The sequence below is a fragment of the Stenella coeruleoalba genome (assembly GCF_951394435.1).
Source record: "Stenella coeruleoalba genome assembly, chromosome: 4".
NCBI classification, from domain to species: domain Eukaryota; kingdom Metazoa; phylum Chordata; class Mammalia; order Artiodactyla; family Delphinidae; genus Stenella; species Stenella coeruleoalba.
The window spans coordinates 75,980,090-75,996,278 of NC_137149.1; the positions used below are offsets into that span (position 1 = coordinate 75,980,090).

The 16,189-nt window shown below is 37.7% G+C and overlaps 1 protein-coding gene and 1 pseudogene across 3 annotated transcripts in view; one reads left to right on the plus strand and one right to left on the minus strand.

The window, feature by feature from the left end:
- Positions 1-16,189, plus strand: part of POLR2B (RNA polymerase II subunit B) — a 46,204-nt gene that overhangs the window by 3,968 nt on the left and 26,047 nt on the right. The window contains exons 3-10 of one of the 2 annotated variants that reach the window (XM_079919584.1): positions 1,898-2,048; positions 6,319-6,431; positions 6,557-6,776; positions 7,160-7,318; positions 10,975-11,139; positions 13,234-13,430; positions 13,594-13,713; positions 14,529-14,715. In XM_079919584.1, the coding sequence (XP_079775710.1) occupies positions 1,898-2,048; positions 6,319-6,431; positions 6,557-6,776; positions 7,160-7,318; positions 10,975-11,139; positions 13,234-13,430; positions 13,594-13,713; positions 14,529-14,715 (1,312 nt within the window). The remainder of the gene's footprint in view (positions 1-1,897; positions 2,049-6,318; positions 6,432-6,556; positions 6,777-7,159; positions 7,319-10,974; positions 11,140-13,233; positions 13,431-13,593; positions 13,714-14,528; positions 14,716-16,189) is intronic. The other variant, XM_079919585.1, reaches the window with a different exon arrangement.
- On the minus strand, positions 4,495-6,312 carry LOC307185386 (coatomer subunit zeta-1-like; annotated as a pseudogene). The gene has a single exon. The product of its transcript is annotated as a coatomer subunit zeta-1-like (transcript).

Consider the following 16,189-nt stretch of genomic DNA (forward strand, 5'->3'; position numbering starts at 1 on the left):
AGAAAGAATATTTTGATCTTAGCCAAAAAAAACAAATTGTTTTCAACTTATGTGACAAATTGCTCAAGGATTATATATGCTATTTGACAAGTCCTTGCATTTAACATTTGTTACAGAATAAAATGCCGTTTGATCTTTATATTTTAATTGATTATAGGTGCTTTAGTTTTTTGTGATATGACATTTTGTTTTTTCACTATTTAATATCAAGTGATCTTTCCCAAGCATTGTGAATGTGATATTACTTAATATATAGTGACTTCAGTAAGATGTCTCTTGGACAATAATCATGGTAGTAGATACCATAAATAAGAACTATTCAAATAGTTTAGGTGTTTAAGGGATGGCATTCTAATGAAGTACTGTCCTAATGATTTTGGGGAGAGTAACTATGGTTCAGCTTCCTGGGAGGATGAAACTTGTCCATAGTTTTTTAAAGATTTTTCATTGTAAATTGTCCATAAAAACCATTGCTGTTTACCTTACAGATTGTGCTTTCCATGTGCTTATGTACCAATGGCTGACCTAAATGGTTGTGAGAAATTTCTTTCCTGTCAGCTCACAGTCTCTACTGAAGGAAGTTGCCTCCACTCTTCTTGAGTCTGTGCCTTATACAGGGATGAATGTGTACTGTGTTCTCTGCCATAGAGAGCTTCTAATATTGGTGGCCATGGTTGATTGAATCAGGGTGGAACCTTGACCCAAAGCCAGCCAATCTGTAGGCTGGCCAGTTACGTGTGAGGTGATCTGATGATGCCAAAATGGAAGGCTGATAATTAGTTGGGCTACGAATGTTGTCTCAGAAAATTGATGTGAGGATGGGGGGAGTTAGTTACTAGGCAGAGAGGGCAAGGAGCTAAGTCCAGCTATGCAGCTTTTCCTGTGTGGTGGTGAGGGGAGAGATTCCTCTTGCAAACGGTGTGTCTACTCTTCTCGAGTCTCTGTCCTTCTTTAGGGCTTCAGTATTTGATTTCTGTGTCTATACTAATAGCTTTGATCTCTCACCCTTGCTCCATTTTTAATCAGTCATTTGCTGAGTATTTTCACTTGAATGACTTAGTCCCATCTTACCTTTAACATATTCAAAGTAGAATAATCTTTAACCTAAAATCGAAGTTCTTACACATGCTATATTTTAGTCATTGATATCATTTTCTTCCCTCTTATTCAAATTAAAGTTCTTATTTTTATCTTTTTTTCCATGCTTTTTTTTTGTTATATAAGTTTTAGGTGGACAGCATTATAGTTCAACATCTGAATACACTACAGAGGGATCACCACCACAGTCTAGTTACCATCCATCACCATACCTTTGACCCCCTTCACCCATTTCACCCACACACACTAACCCCCTCCTCTCTGGTAACCACTAGTCTGTTCTCTGTGTTTGTGAGCTTTTGTTATCTTTTGTTTGTCGGTTGGTTTTGGTTTGGGTTTTTTTTTTTTTAAGATTCCACATATGAGTGAAATCATGTGGTATTTGTTTTTCTCTGACTTTTTTCACTTAGCATAATATTCTCTTTGTCCATGTTGTCATTTATTTTTCTGTTTGACTATGCATTTCATTAGTTTTGAGAAATGTTTCAAGAGGTTGGATGAAATTTATCTATAAAGGACATTTATAAATTAGGACTTCCTTATAGTTCTTATGTTGTGCTTTAATAATTTTACCCACAAGTATGTCTCATTTCCCCAAACTTAACAATAAGTCCTACAAAGAAAGTGTTCCTAATCTTACCTCTTTTTTGGACACCTCATAGTATTTTATGTAGTGATGAGTGCAGAGTGTTGGTATTTAATGATTAGTATTTGTCAAATTTGATGATAATGAAAATGGGGAAATATGCTAGAAAACATCACTAGGTGTAACTGATTATGAACTCAAATATTTTCCCAGTTCCTATTTTGATGAGAAAGGCTTGGTCAGACAACAGCTGGATTCTTTTGATGAGTTTATTCAGATGTCTGTTCAAAGAATTGTGGAAGATGCTCCACCTATAGACCTACAAGCCGAAGCTCAGCATGCTAGTGGAGAAGTTGAAGAACCGGTAAGATGGTTCAATAAAGTAATATAAATAAGGGTATTGATTTGAAATTTCAGTCCTTCTGTCACCTGGCTTAAAGGTTAAAAAAATAAAAAGTTAGGAGGTGTTTTTATTAGTGTACTTAAAACGTTTCAGTCAGCTCCTGATTTATTCTTACTAATGGAGAGATGCATTTTTGCAAGTAATGCAGAAGCCTAATTCTTTTTCAGATAGTATGTGTTTAATAGCCAGGAAGAGGAAACTCAGAGGTATGATGAACTACAAAGAGAAGCAAGCCAGAAATAGTCGTGTTGCCTCAGAAAATCCCACTTTTTTCTTTCACAGAGTAAGGAATCAAAAGAAAAATAGGTGAAGGACCTTTTTCCCTTGATTATTTGTTGCATGAAATACATTATTATATCAATATAAGAGCTAATAAGGGAAAAGCACCCAAATATATTAGCTCTTTTAACTTTTCTAAGTTCATTGTAGTCTTTTTTTTTTTTACACATATGCATGTTTTCAGCATTGTTAAATCATAGCAAGGCTATCATTTTAGAATCTAGTTTTACATGAGTGATTGTAAATAACTGTGTAGTCCAAAAAATGACTGTCCCTAGTTTTTTTTTTTTTTTTTTTAACATTATTTATTTATTTATTGGCCGCGCTGCCTGGCTTGCGGGACCTCAGTTCCCTGACCAGGGATTGAACCTGAACCACGGCAGTGAAAGCCCAGAGTCCTAACCACTAGGCCACCAGGGAACTCCCATGTCCTTAGTTTCTGAGTAGAGAGGCAGCATGATGGGCCTTGAGGGACAGGGAAAGCTAAAAAAAAAAATGAGGTAGAGAAGAAGTAGAATTAGACAGAGGGAGAGATTATTATTTCCTGCCAGTTCAGTCCCTCTTTTCTGTAGCTTATCTCGTAAGGGCTAATGTATTATTCTCAGTCTGGTTGGAGGTGCTGCACAGACTTTTGCTGTTAAGAACAAAAATAATTGGCTCTTCTGGCACTGTGTTGGAAAAATGGGTGTAAAATGCTTTTCCTATACTTACGGCGTTTTCTCTTCATGGTCTTTTCAAAACAAGAGAGATAACAATATAACATAGCAGCTTCATAGTGCCAGAATAAGTACTACCAAAGAGCTCTCTCAAGCTTGGCTATCAGAGCTTAGTGGAAAAGATGGGAGGGACTTAAGCTGACTGTGAAGGGCGTTAGTCTTAGTAGGGAAAAGATATTTAATCATTTCAGCAAAAATACTTTGTGTTTTTGGCTTATGGCTGGAATAGAGGGACCACAGTAGTCAGTAGATTGTTTTTGGTTTGATCTGTTTTTGATAGGTGTTTGTGGAAGATAAGATGGAACCAGATTGTCACATGCTTTGGATGTCATGGGGCATTGTGGAAAGATTGTCAAAGAATGTACATGAAGCATTATTTTTAAAAGGTTACTTTGGAAATGGTGTTTACTTGGAGTGGGAAGAGGCTGGAGTCAGATTAAAATCTTGGAATAGCTGAAGTTTCAGATAATAATGTCCTAGATTAGGGTAATAGTGGAAATGAGTAGTTGGATGGCTGAATTCCTTTTGGTTCATTATCACCACTAGTTCTCTTTGCTCTTTACCTACTCCAGTTTGGGAAACTTGGGTATTAATAATTTTCCTTTAGTGGTCTGCTTAGTCCCATCTTTTCCTTTTCTGATATTTGATTTAGAGAGAAATCCACTATCCATTTAGCTCTGGAAAGTTCTCATGGATCTTGTTTTATTGGGTAGCAGATAGATATTTAATTGAAAACTTTTCTTTCTCCTTTCTTCCTTTCTTTCTTTCTTAACTATGGACTGAGCTAAAGTCAGCCAGGGTTGGAAATTCTCATTCCTTTATGTAGAATAGTAATTAGGATTTTCTGTGTGTTTTTAAATTCCTCTTTGCACAGAGCGGTATATGAAGGTGGCTGTCATCCTGACTCTATACATCCCTTACACAAAAATGCCCCCCAAGGATGCCCAGTTATCCACCCCACTTCAGTTTTGGAGAATTGGCAGGTGGGGCAAAACACTAAGTCTCAGGAGGGTTTCTTGAGACATTTTTGTGGGAAGTTTTGGGTCAAGGGGAGAGATGAGACCCAACAGTGGGTGTGCCATCCTCTGCCTTCCTGGGGAAATCCAAATCCCAAAAGTTTTCTGAAGAGAGGCACCTCTCTGCGTGACCTAGGGAGGGGAGGTGACCAGATGACCAGACCTACTGCCTGGATGTAAGGCTGAGGCAGAGAGAGGACAGGGTCAAGCAGATATCTCAGACCCAAGACAGAAGAATGAAATGCAAGAGAGGGGGAGAAGGGGACTGAGAGATCCCAGAGGCCCAAGTCATCAATTCCACCCTGTCTCCAGTTCTGAGCAGAAACTCTTCTTCCCAAGACTACAGTGGAGTTTTAGTTCAGGGACTGGCTTTGCTCCAGGGCACAGAGAGGACAAGCCAGGCAGAGATCCCACAGGTAGTGAAGGTGGAGAGTTAAGGTATCGGACAAAAAGATGGACGCTCCCACAGTGGGTACGCACAGACCACAGCAGTTTTGAAACTGTAAGCCAGGATCAGGGTAAAACATGCAGCTGTGGCTGAAATACAGAATGTTATAGGCCCTCTCCAGTAAAATTTAAATCACTGCTTATTCCACTCTGTTCCCTGCCTATGAGCTGTTCCCAAGGTTTTTTCCAAGGCTGGAGTCCTGGACAGTAAGAAGGAATGGGAGAAAATACTGAGGTCAGCATGTAGGGCTGCGGCTGAGACTTGATATGCCTCTCCCCACCCCCACTCATTCTGTAGAAAAGAATTTGCTCTCCCTCCCCTTGATGGGCTGTTGGGATGAAGGCAGGGTAAAGACAAAGGGAGGAAAACACTCAGCACATTCTTTCTCCTGCTTTGATCTGAAGTGTAGCTGCAGCCAAAGGGCACAGAAGTGGGGGAGAAAATATGGGGGATAGGAAAGCATGGGAGCATAATCCAGTTGAGAAAGGAAGAGGGTTCTTCCACTGCCCTGTGTCCAAAAATCTGCTGAGAGCTTTAGTCCCGGAACTGCAAAAAAGAGTGCGAAGGAATGGGAAGCGTATATGGGTTTGTGGGGGAGGCAGCCACAGACAGGATGGAGATCTAAGGATCCCTGGGATCCCCGAGCTGACTCTGAGAGCATTAGTTGGGGGACTGGATGAGAAGTCACAGCAGACATGTGGATTTTTTGAGGGGGTATGGAGCCAGGAACAGTGAGGTCTTCACCAAAGGAGTGACCACTTGATCTGTTCTTTGGCTGACTGCAGCACCTGAGACTCAGTCTTCTCTGTAAGGGGGACATCTCCCCTTAGTGCCACCCGCTGTACCACTTGCTGGGGATTGCTCTCTAGGATCACCCCTCAATCTACGATTTCATCCACAACCAAGAAGAACCCCTCCATGTTCTTCAGCAGAGCTCACTTTTCTACATTTTTCCTCAGCATCTGGCTCAGTGAGTCGAAGAAGAGGCAGTTCAGAATAGCCATGAGCATCATCTCATTTTCGTATGAGCTGCCAATCGTATAGAAATAGAGATCGATAACTGCTTTTGCATACCACTGTCAGGACTCCCAAGAGGGCAGTTTCAGTGTCAGACTGACAGGTCTTGTTGAAAGTGTTCTTCTCAAAGGCCTTTTGCTCCTTGACACAGAGGTAGCTGTCATCACAGTACTTGGCAAAAAATCTATCTCCATCATTGTCCAGAGTCAGAATGGCTTTGACAGTGTACAAGGAGGGGTCCGAAATCAGTGCATCTATCTTGCCCCATAGCTGGCACCGATGTCTTCTGTACATTTAATTGAAGAGTTAGGTTTTCTTTTTTTCTATCTTCTGTTGATTAGTTTAGAACACACTTCTAATTGTATGAATTTATCTTTTCTTTGTTTTCTGATAACTTTGTTAACCTGACCTAAACTAAGGAGAGGGCACATGAAACAGATATATAGCTATACAGATCATTAATGCAAATCCATTTCAGTTGTTTGATATGAACTCAGAGCTTAGTCTTTATTTACTTGTGATACATTAAATCTCCTTTTGTCTTCCACCTTAAGAAAGTGATGAAGTATAAAACTTGACGTTTGTGGAGTATGAATGTTGCCCTGGGAGAGTCACCATTTTAGTAAAGTGGATTGACTTTGGCATTTTCTAGAGCTGTTTCTACTCAAAATGTTAATGTTGATTAAAATGGATCATTAAATCGTTTATGGAAAAAAATTATTTACCCTTTTCCATTGTTTTTGTTTTCATTTTAGCCAAGATACTTGCTGAAGTTCGAACAAATTTACCTCTCCAAGCCTACCCATTGGGAAAGAGATGGTGCTCCATCACCGATGATGCCAAATGAGGCCAGATTAAGAAATCTCACGTAAGAAAGATATTTCTTTTCCAGCAGCTGATATTGAAATAAGATTCAGAAAATAAAATTTTAGCCAGTTGAGAGTTTTAGTAATCACCTTAGTATTCACTTGTGATCTATTTTTATTTTCAAAGGTACTCTGCTCCACTTTATGTTGATATAACAAAAACAGTCATTAAAGAAGGCGAAGAACAACTTCAGACACAGCATCAGAAAACTTTTATAGGGAAAATTCCAATTATGTTGCGTTCAACTTACTGCCTATTGAATGGCTTAACAGATCGTGATCTTTGTGAGTTAAATGAATGCCCCTTGGATCCTGGTGGCTACTTCATTATTAATGGATCCGAAAAGGTATAGTAGCATTATTTTTTTTTAATTACCAAATGATGATTAAGACTTAAATCATGAAAGTTGAAATCAAAAAGTAAACTTTTGTATAATCTGGAAGTAGCAGTTGAATTATTAAGGAGGTGACAGCCGAATTTATATTAAACCAAAACTTTGTTTAGTTATATATATTGGGTTGGTCAACCCAATAATATACACTAGAAATTTGGTCAGTTTGAGCTTATATGTTTTGGTGAAGTGTTTATGCCAAATGGAGTTTGTAAAGTTCAAGAATTGATGTTTCAGTGAGCCTATACAGTCAGACTAAATAAAGATGTAGCTTGAACTGTTGTTTCTAATTCAAAGATCTTGTTGGTTTTATGGCTGTAATTTTATTGTCCATATAGGTTCTGATTGCTCAAGAGAAAATGGCAACAAACACAGTCTATGTGTTTGCCAAAAAGGATTCTAAATATGCCTACACAGGAGAGTGTAGATCATGTCTGGAGAATTCTTCTCGACCCACCAGTACTATCTGGGTTAGCATGCTGGCAAGAGGAGGACAGGTATGGACTATTATATGCTATTTGGGTTTATTCCTTTTGGTCTAGTTTTGTAAGTTACCAGGCTGCATGTTTAGTCAGAAAGTTTTTCTGGAGCATATTATCAGTGTTGTATGGTAGGCATTTTATTATTTACTTACTACTGTGTAATAAATCACTCCAGTAGCAACATTTATCATCTCACAGTGTCTGGATGTGGATTAGCTGGGTCCTCTGGTCACAGGGCTGCAAACAAAGTGCTTGGGCTGCAGTCATCATCATAAGGCTTATTTGCATGGCTGTCGGCAAGATCCAGTTCCTTGCTGCACGGCTCCCCTCCATACAGACCCTGACAATATGGCAGCCTGCTTGTCAGAGAGAGTAATTGAGCAGAGCCGTAGAGCATATGAGCAAGGTGGAAATCACCATCTTTTACACCTTAATCTTGGAAGCAACATCCTATCATTTTTGCCATGTTCTTTTTGTTAGATACAAGTCAGTAGTACATCTAGTCTGTACTCGGGGCGGGGGGGGGGACTACACAAGGCAGTAGTAGTAGGCAGGGATCATTAGTCACCATCTTAGAAGCCACCTACCATAGGCTTGTTACTTACAATAATGTAATCTAATAATAGCATTTCTTGACTGTTTGCTATGTGCCAATTATGTTACTCAGATTGCTTGATTTAATCTTTGCAACTATACTGGAAATTTGTTGTAATTAACTATTTAATTTCATGTACATTTTTATTTGTAAAATTTTAAAAAATAAGTCATATACACATTAAATAGTTCAAAAAAGTACAAAAAAGCGTACACTATAAAAATTAGTCTTCCTTTGACCCCCAGATCTCTTCTCTAAGAAGCAGCTGATTTGATAATTTCTCATGAATCCATCCAGAAATAGTCTTAATTAAAAAATGCAAATGGGGGCTTTCCTGGTTTTACAGTGGTTAAGATTTCGCCTGCCAGTGCAGGGGACACGGGTTCGATCCCTGGCCTGGGAAGATCCCACATGCCGCAGAGCAATTAAGCCCATATGCCACAACTGCTGAGCCCATGTGCCGCAACTACTGAGCCTGCATGCTACAAGTACTGAACCCTGCATGCCTAGAGCCCGTGCTCTGCCACAAGAGAAGGCACTGCAATGAGAAGCCCATGCACCGCAACAGAGTAGCCCCCGCTCACAACTAGGGAAAGCCCACTTGAAGCAACGAGGACCCAATGCATCCAAAAATAAATTTAAAAATTAAAATAAAAAAACCAAATGGGAGCATACCATGCACACTGTTTGAACATTGCTGATACCTTTTAAAAACAGATATAGATCAGCAGTTGATCATTGTTTGTAAGTTGATATTCCATGCGTAGATATAGCATAATTTATTGAGCCATTTCCCTTGTGATGGATGTTTAGGTTTCTAGTTTTGTGCTCTATTATAAACAGTTCTGCAGAGTCTAATGTCACTTTAATAAGTTTTATAAAGAAGAACTTGAACATTAGAGAGGTTTAAGTGCCTGAAGTTAAAATCCTGTGTGGAATAGGTGTTTTAAAGAATTAAAATGGTTTTTACTTGTGAATGGGGGTAGAATGGGGCCCAAGTACAAGTGTTTGGAAAAGATCCCCAGGTGATTGTGATGTGCATTCTTTGTTGATAAGCATTGGCCTGGATTATGAAGGGCAAAAGAAAGGAAAATCATCTAGATTTAGTGATAAGTTTGATATGAGGATGAATCAGTTAAGATTCTTTGGTTCTTTCCAGAATTTTCATTTAATCAGTTTAGGAATCGGGCCTAAATTGCTGTTGGTGCCCATGTTGCTGTTGTTTTTAATTCCCCAGAGTAGTCTAATGCGAAGCCAGAGTTGAAAATCACTGAGCAAAAACACAAGGTCTTTGTCTTATAATCATGGGAAATAAAATTAAAAGGATAATATTTTAAAGGGAATGAAGTGAACAATCAAGGTGTATGGTCTTTATTTTGTTGAAATTCAGTATACATGTATATTTCTGTGTAGGTTTTTTGTTTGTTTTTTTGTTTTGACCTTGCCACTCGGCTTGCGGGATCTTAGTTCCACGACCAGGGATTGAAACCAGGCCTCGGCAGTGAAAGTGTTGAGTCCTAACCACTGTACCACCAGGGAACTCCCTCTGTGTAGTCTTTTTAATTTTTTTTAATTCACAAACAGTTGTTCATAGTGATTCTGTCGACTTGGACGTTGTGGCTAAAAGATGTAGCCAACTGCCCATTCCCATACTCTGTGTGCTTTCGGAGTGCTTTGTAGTCAACCCTGGCTAAGTATGGGACAGTTGGTATCTCACAACTCCTTGTATCCACCAGGCTTTGTGTAATCATTGCCAAGGGCTTCATTGTCATGTCCATTAGTGCCCACAGTAGCTATTTTAAAACAATCTGAAACCTTCCCTCACCTTTCCAACTTTACAAATTACTTGCCTTGGGCCTTGAGGCTTGCTGGCAATGGAGTGAAATTAGGATTCTCAGCCACTGAATTTCCTGTATTTATTAGGCTCCTAAAGTGTGTGCACCCAAAAAGTTGACTAGTCTGCCTGAGCTGCCAACATTGTGATTATAAGTATCAGCAGCATGTGGGCAGCCGCAAAAAAAAAAATTCTATCGTTCTCTCCTGAGGTTCTAGATAAAATAGAGAACGTCCAAGAATTGATTTTTAGAAAGAACCTAGTGAGTTCATTTTTAGACAAAAGGTTTGGAGGTGGCATGGTGCATGGTGTAGGCATTCTTTTTTAATGTTTTGTGTATTCTGAAAAAGGTCTATGATGAAACAAATGGAATAATTGAAAACTAAGTTGAAACAGCCAAATGGCAGTTGGGATGGGAGGGTTGAGAGTACAGGAAAAAGGTCAAGATGAAGATTCACCTGTCCTTTATGTAAAGTTGTTACTGAACATCCGTGAGATAGGTTAAGGTTTCTAAGGAAGGAGGCCTGAAGTAGGAGGAGGAAGACAACAGAAACTTATTAGATGGACCATGATAATGTAGGGTTATGAAGCCAAGAGAAGATAGACTTTGATATTGAAGGAAAGAAATTTGATTAAAATTGAGAAACTAGGTGTTTGTATGCCAGTGTAGTAACTTTTATTTCACTTCTGTGTTGCAATTAAAGAGGGAGAAATTGGAAGAGAATCTTATGTGAGAGAGGCTGTTTGTTGATTTTGAAATGTTATTCATATTTGGAGATATGTCACAGACCAACTCTGAGTTAGTATTTATTTTTCATTCTGTGCTTAGCTTTTTTCCATATTTGTCTAGCTATATTCTCTCTTATTTTCCCCTCATCTATTTCTTTCTTCCAAAATTTTTAATTGTTTTGGTTGGGGGAAAGGACGAGGGGGGGGTCTGTGTTCATACCTGCAGCCAAAGGTCATTTCCAAATACAGTCTGGGGCAGTTCTAGAGGATCCTGGCAGACAGAGAGTAGAGAATGGAAGTCCTCTCAGGTTCAGATGACCAGTCTATCCATCAAATAAGTAAACCTCTTGCAGTGGTTTTTGAAAAGCAGCCATAGGATGTTCCTTAGAATATGAAAGGCATGCCTCTTTTGAAATACCTACAATGAACATGTATGTAAAATGGTTCTTTTGATGTTTATATATGGCTATAACGTCTGTATTCTCATATTCTAATGATTTTTTATTTTTCTAGGGTGCAAAAAAGAGTGCTATTGGTCAGCGCATTGTGGCAACCCTACCATATATCAAGCAGGAAGTTCCCATCATTATTGTGTTCAGAGCATTAGGTTTTGTGTCTGACAGAGATATTTTAGAGCATATTATTTATGACTTTGAAGATCCAGAGATGATGGAAATGGTAATGTGCAAGCAAAATGTATTCATAGTATTTTTCAAGAGGTTTAAAGTTACTGTTGCTAATCCAAAAACATAGTAGAAAGCTGCTCTGAAGATCAGTTTAGCTGTTGCAAACCCCATGCTGTTTACTGTGTAGTGAAAGCCTTCAGCCCTGCCTTGGCTTCTTTCTTATTTTTTTTTAAAGGCATATAAATACCAGAATTTAGTGAATTAATTTTCTGTTTTACCTTTTTTTTTTAACACCTTTATTGGAGTATAATTGCTTTACAGTGGTGTGTTAGTTTCTGCTTTATAACAAAGTGAATCAGTTATACATATACATACATCCCCATATCTCTTCCCTCTTGCATCTCCCTCCCTCCGACCCTCCCCATCCCACCCCTCTAGGTGGTCACCAAGCAACAAGCTGATTTCTCTGTGGTATGCGGCTGCTTCCCACTAGCTCTGTGTTTTACATTTGGTAGTGTATATATGTCCATTTGGCTTCTTTCTTGACAATTCTCTGTAAAATCGACATGAAAACTAGAGGCAGTCAGAGTTCATTGACAGCAGCAAGAAGAAACAGTAGTAAGGAAAATCGTAAAAGCATACTAGTCTGATGCAGTGTAGTAAAAAGGGAAAATGTAGTTGATATCTTCTTTTTTTAAACAACTTTTTATTTTGAAATCATTTCAAACTTACAGAAAAGTTGCAAACAGCTCCTGTATACTCTACACCTATTTTCAGCAGTTGTTACCTTTGCTGCATTTGCTTTAGGATGCTCTTTATCTATATATACACATTGTTTTTTTCGGGATCATTTGAGAGTAAGTTTTAGGCATCATGCCCTTTTACTCCTAAATACTTCAGTGTATATTTCCTAAGAATCAGGATATTTACTCACATAATCATAGTATTACAATTTTTAAAATTGGTACTTCAGTGCAGTACATACTGTTAACTTGGAGATCTTATTTACGTTTATGTCAGTGGTCCTGATCATGTCCTAATGGCATTTCTTTTTTTTCCTGGTTCAAAATCCAATCTAGGATAATGTATTACATGTTGTTTTTATGTCTCTTTAGTCTCTTTTAATCTTCCCTTGTCTTTTTCCTCAGTGTTTCATGACACTGAAGTTTTTGGATAGGATAGGCCATTTATTTTGTAGAATATCCTTCAATTTGGGTTTTTCTGATATTTCCTCATGATTAGATTCAATTTATGCATTTTCTGGCAGGACAAATACAGAGATCATATTGTGTGCTTTCCAGGGCATCACATCAGGAGTCACATGATTTTATTGTGTCCCATTATTGGTAATGTTAATTTCACAGTGCCGTCTGTTAGGTTCCGCCACTGTAAAGTTATTATTTTTGTGGGAAGGATTGTTGAGTCTAGAGAAATATGCATTTTCTTATCAATCTTTTCCATTGATGATCCTTGGCTAAGGAGTAGTTGATAGTCTTAAAGTTGTCCTGAATCATCCAGAGTCTTTAAGACTACAGAGAAATAAGGTAAAATACAGGCTAAACATCGGTCACAAAGAAGCTGGAGTATATTTTAGTTATTAGAGTATTTATTGCTATGGTTACATGACAAAAATGGATTCTGGTTAGATTTTTGGCAATAGTCATGTGCTTTTTTTTTTTTAAACTTAAAGATAATAAGTATTTAGATACTTAAAAGATAACCTTTTAAACCAAGGCTGAAAACAGTATGACACATTTATTCATTTGAGACTTAGTAAATTTTAATTTGAGTGTTAAACTTCTCTAAATTGATTTTAGATATTTGAAAGGAACTTTTTAAAGCTACTGTTCATTAAAATGTAAAAAACAAACAAAACATCCCCAAGACTCACTGTGCTCTGTTATAATGGAATTATTTGTATTTTTCTGGAAAGTATAATTGTGCTGATGAGTGGATTTTTTTCAGAGGTCCCTAGATGTCTAAGGTGTCTTCAAGTTCTAAGATTTTGTGATTCCTTGAATTTCTAAAAATATTTGCATATTCAGTTAGGTTCATAGGGATATTTAACATAAATTAAGTGACAGTTGCCTTATTTTAAAGTAAAGATGTGAATTTGAAAATAATTTTTATTTAAATTAACTGCTAGGTTAAACCTTCTCTCGATGAAGCTTTTGTCATCCAAGAACAGAATGTTGCACTAAATTTCATTGGTTCAAGAGGGGCAAAGCCTGGTGTCACCAAAGAGAAAAGGATTAAATATGCAAAGGAAGTATTACAGAAAGAAATGCTCCCTCATGTTGGCGTCAGTGATTTTTGTGAGACCAAGAAAGCTTATTTCTTGGGGTATGTCAAATTTCATTGTTTTAAGTTCTTTGCCAAGCTGTGGTTGAGATAAAATTTTTCTTAAAGCTAAAAATGTCAAAATTGATGTTTTTAATGTATAAGTTTAAAAAAAATCCCAAACCATGTCCTTTCTTTTTTACTTCTTTCTTTTCTTTTTTTAAAGGTACATGGTTCATAGGTTGCTGCTAGCAGCTTTGGGTAGAAGAGAATTAGATGACAGAGATCATTATGGAAACAAAAGATTGGACCTTGCTGGACCACTACTTGCATTCTTATTTAGAGGGTAAGGAATTACAGAATGATATTGTTAAAAGTAGAGAGATTTCACTTTAGATTGGTTATTGCACTTGAGATGCTAAACTATCTTGGCATCCATATTGGGTACACATGAAGTTAGCTACATTCTTTGCCACTTGCCCAGTTTAGTTCTATTGATACTTCAAATTTGAGAATTTCAAGATTGTGAGGAAATTTATAACTTGTTTACGTTTTCTCTACCTTTACAAAGCATTTGAGAAAGCTGAATTATTGCCTTGATTTTCTAAGTGCTGATACTGGAATTTTTATTAGTTCTGCTTTGCAGTTTATAAAAACAAAAGCTGGAAGGAAGTCTATCAAGATATTAGCAGTGGTTGTCTCAGTATTGGGGTTATATGTGATTTTTGTCTTATTCTTGATATATTTTTATATTTTTCGTATTTTCTATAATGAACATATAATACTTCTATAATTAGAAAAACTTATTTGTAAAAATAGGTAAAAATAATGTAGGTAATAATATAGGTAAAAATAATGTAGGTAATTTAATACAGAAATAATATTATTGTATGTGTTCTGTTATTTATTATATTGTATATTAGTGTTTTTCAACCTCGTTTTGTTATTGCCCCACTAAGGGGCCTCTTTTGAGTACTTTTCTATAATTGCTTTGCTTGTATATGTTTATGTACCATATGTACGTCTTTGCTTTTTATATAAAAAGTAATAACACTTCCCTCCCTCTACCTCAACCACTTTTCGCCCCCTTGTGGGCAATATTGTCCTTGTTAAGGATGCATATTGTAGACCTTTACATGTTTAAAACATTTTATTGGGCAGAATGTTTAAGAATTTGCTTAAAGAAGTACGGATCTATGCCCAGAAGTTCATTGATCGAGGAAAGGATTTTAACTTGGAGTTGGCAATTAAAACAAGGATTATATCTGATGGCCTAAAATATTCTTTAGCTACTGGGAACTGGGGTGACCAAAAGAAAGCTCATCAAGCCAGAGCTGGAGTATCTCAGGTAAGGATGTTAACTGTGACTACAGGTTTGATAAGAAAATGTTATGGGACTAATAGAATCTTTCATTCACTAAATGTAAATTGTTTTGCCTTTTTTTTTTTCTTGGTCAGATATAAAAGTACTTGGGGGCTTTTGAATTATGAAAGTGAAATTTTTCTTAAATTAGCTGTTAGCATTACTAAGAGATTTAAAAGTTTTGACTTGCATCAAGATATTTAATGAATTCGAGTAGCTTCTTGGGAGGTGAAACAGTCCATGTTTGTGAAATTTTTGGTTTTTTTTAATGCCTTAAATATTCTTCTTTAATTAATTAATTAATTTATTTATTTTTGGCTACATTGGGTTTTCGTTGCTGTGCACGGGCTTTTCTCTTTAGTTGCTGTGAGCGGGGGCTACTCTTCGTGCGGCGCGTGGGCTTCTCGTTGCATTGGCTTCTCTTGTTGCGGAGCACAGGCTCTAGGTGCGTGGGCTTCAGTAGTTGTGGCACGCAGGCTCAGTAGTTGTGGCTCACAAGCTCTAGAGCGCAGGCTCAGTAGTTGTGGTGCACAGGCTTAGTTGCTCCGTGGCATGTGGGATCCTCCCGGACCAGGGATTGAACCCATGTCCCCTGCATTGGCAGGTGGACTCCCAACCACTGTGCCACCAAGGAAGTCCCAGTTTTTCTGTCTTAAAAGCTCTGTATTAGAAGCTGATACCCAGAGAATAAATGGGCATCTGCTTCCTTTTTTGCAAAATGTAATACCTCTAACAGTGATTTCTCTATGTTGGCCTGTTGTTATGTACAGTGATTGCAATAGCTACTCTCAGGAGGAGTAATGGGGGAAACCTTTTACAAAAATGTCTCACTAGGTATTTTTTATTTATTTTTTGTATTTTCATATAAGATTGAAAATTTATAGTGTATATGTCTAGCTTTATGGAGGGGATCTCCCCCTCTTTTTTTTTTTTTTTTTTTAAACTAGCCTATACCAGCGTCACCTTATTAATTTGGCATTCAGACACCAACTTTAAGCTCCTGATTCCTAGAAACCTAGATGCCTTAAGAAATTCTGGAAGAATGCTTAGAGTCCAGTTAAATTTCTAGTTCCTTTTAGTTTAGTAAGGATTTGTTGAGTCTACTTGGTGTTTGTGATGCTGGGTTCACAGAGTTGAATGAGACGCTCTTCCAGCCCTCGAGCTTACCATCTATTAGAGGAAACATTCGTCCATGTACAGCTCATTCTGCCTTGAGCTGAATTACGATAAACGCCATCCTGCCAATTCAGTTCAGTGTGTGTACTGGGACTTAAGATGTGCCAGGCACTCTGTCACACATTGGAGATACAGAAATGAATAAAACATGATCCTTGATCTTCAGTAGTTCACAGTCTATACTCATAGATGTAAACAGATATTACAACATGATACAGTGAGTATTAAATGAGAGCTGTGCACACCTGCTCTGTGGGAATGCTGGAGAAAGGCATTTAGCACT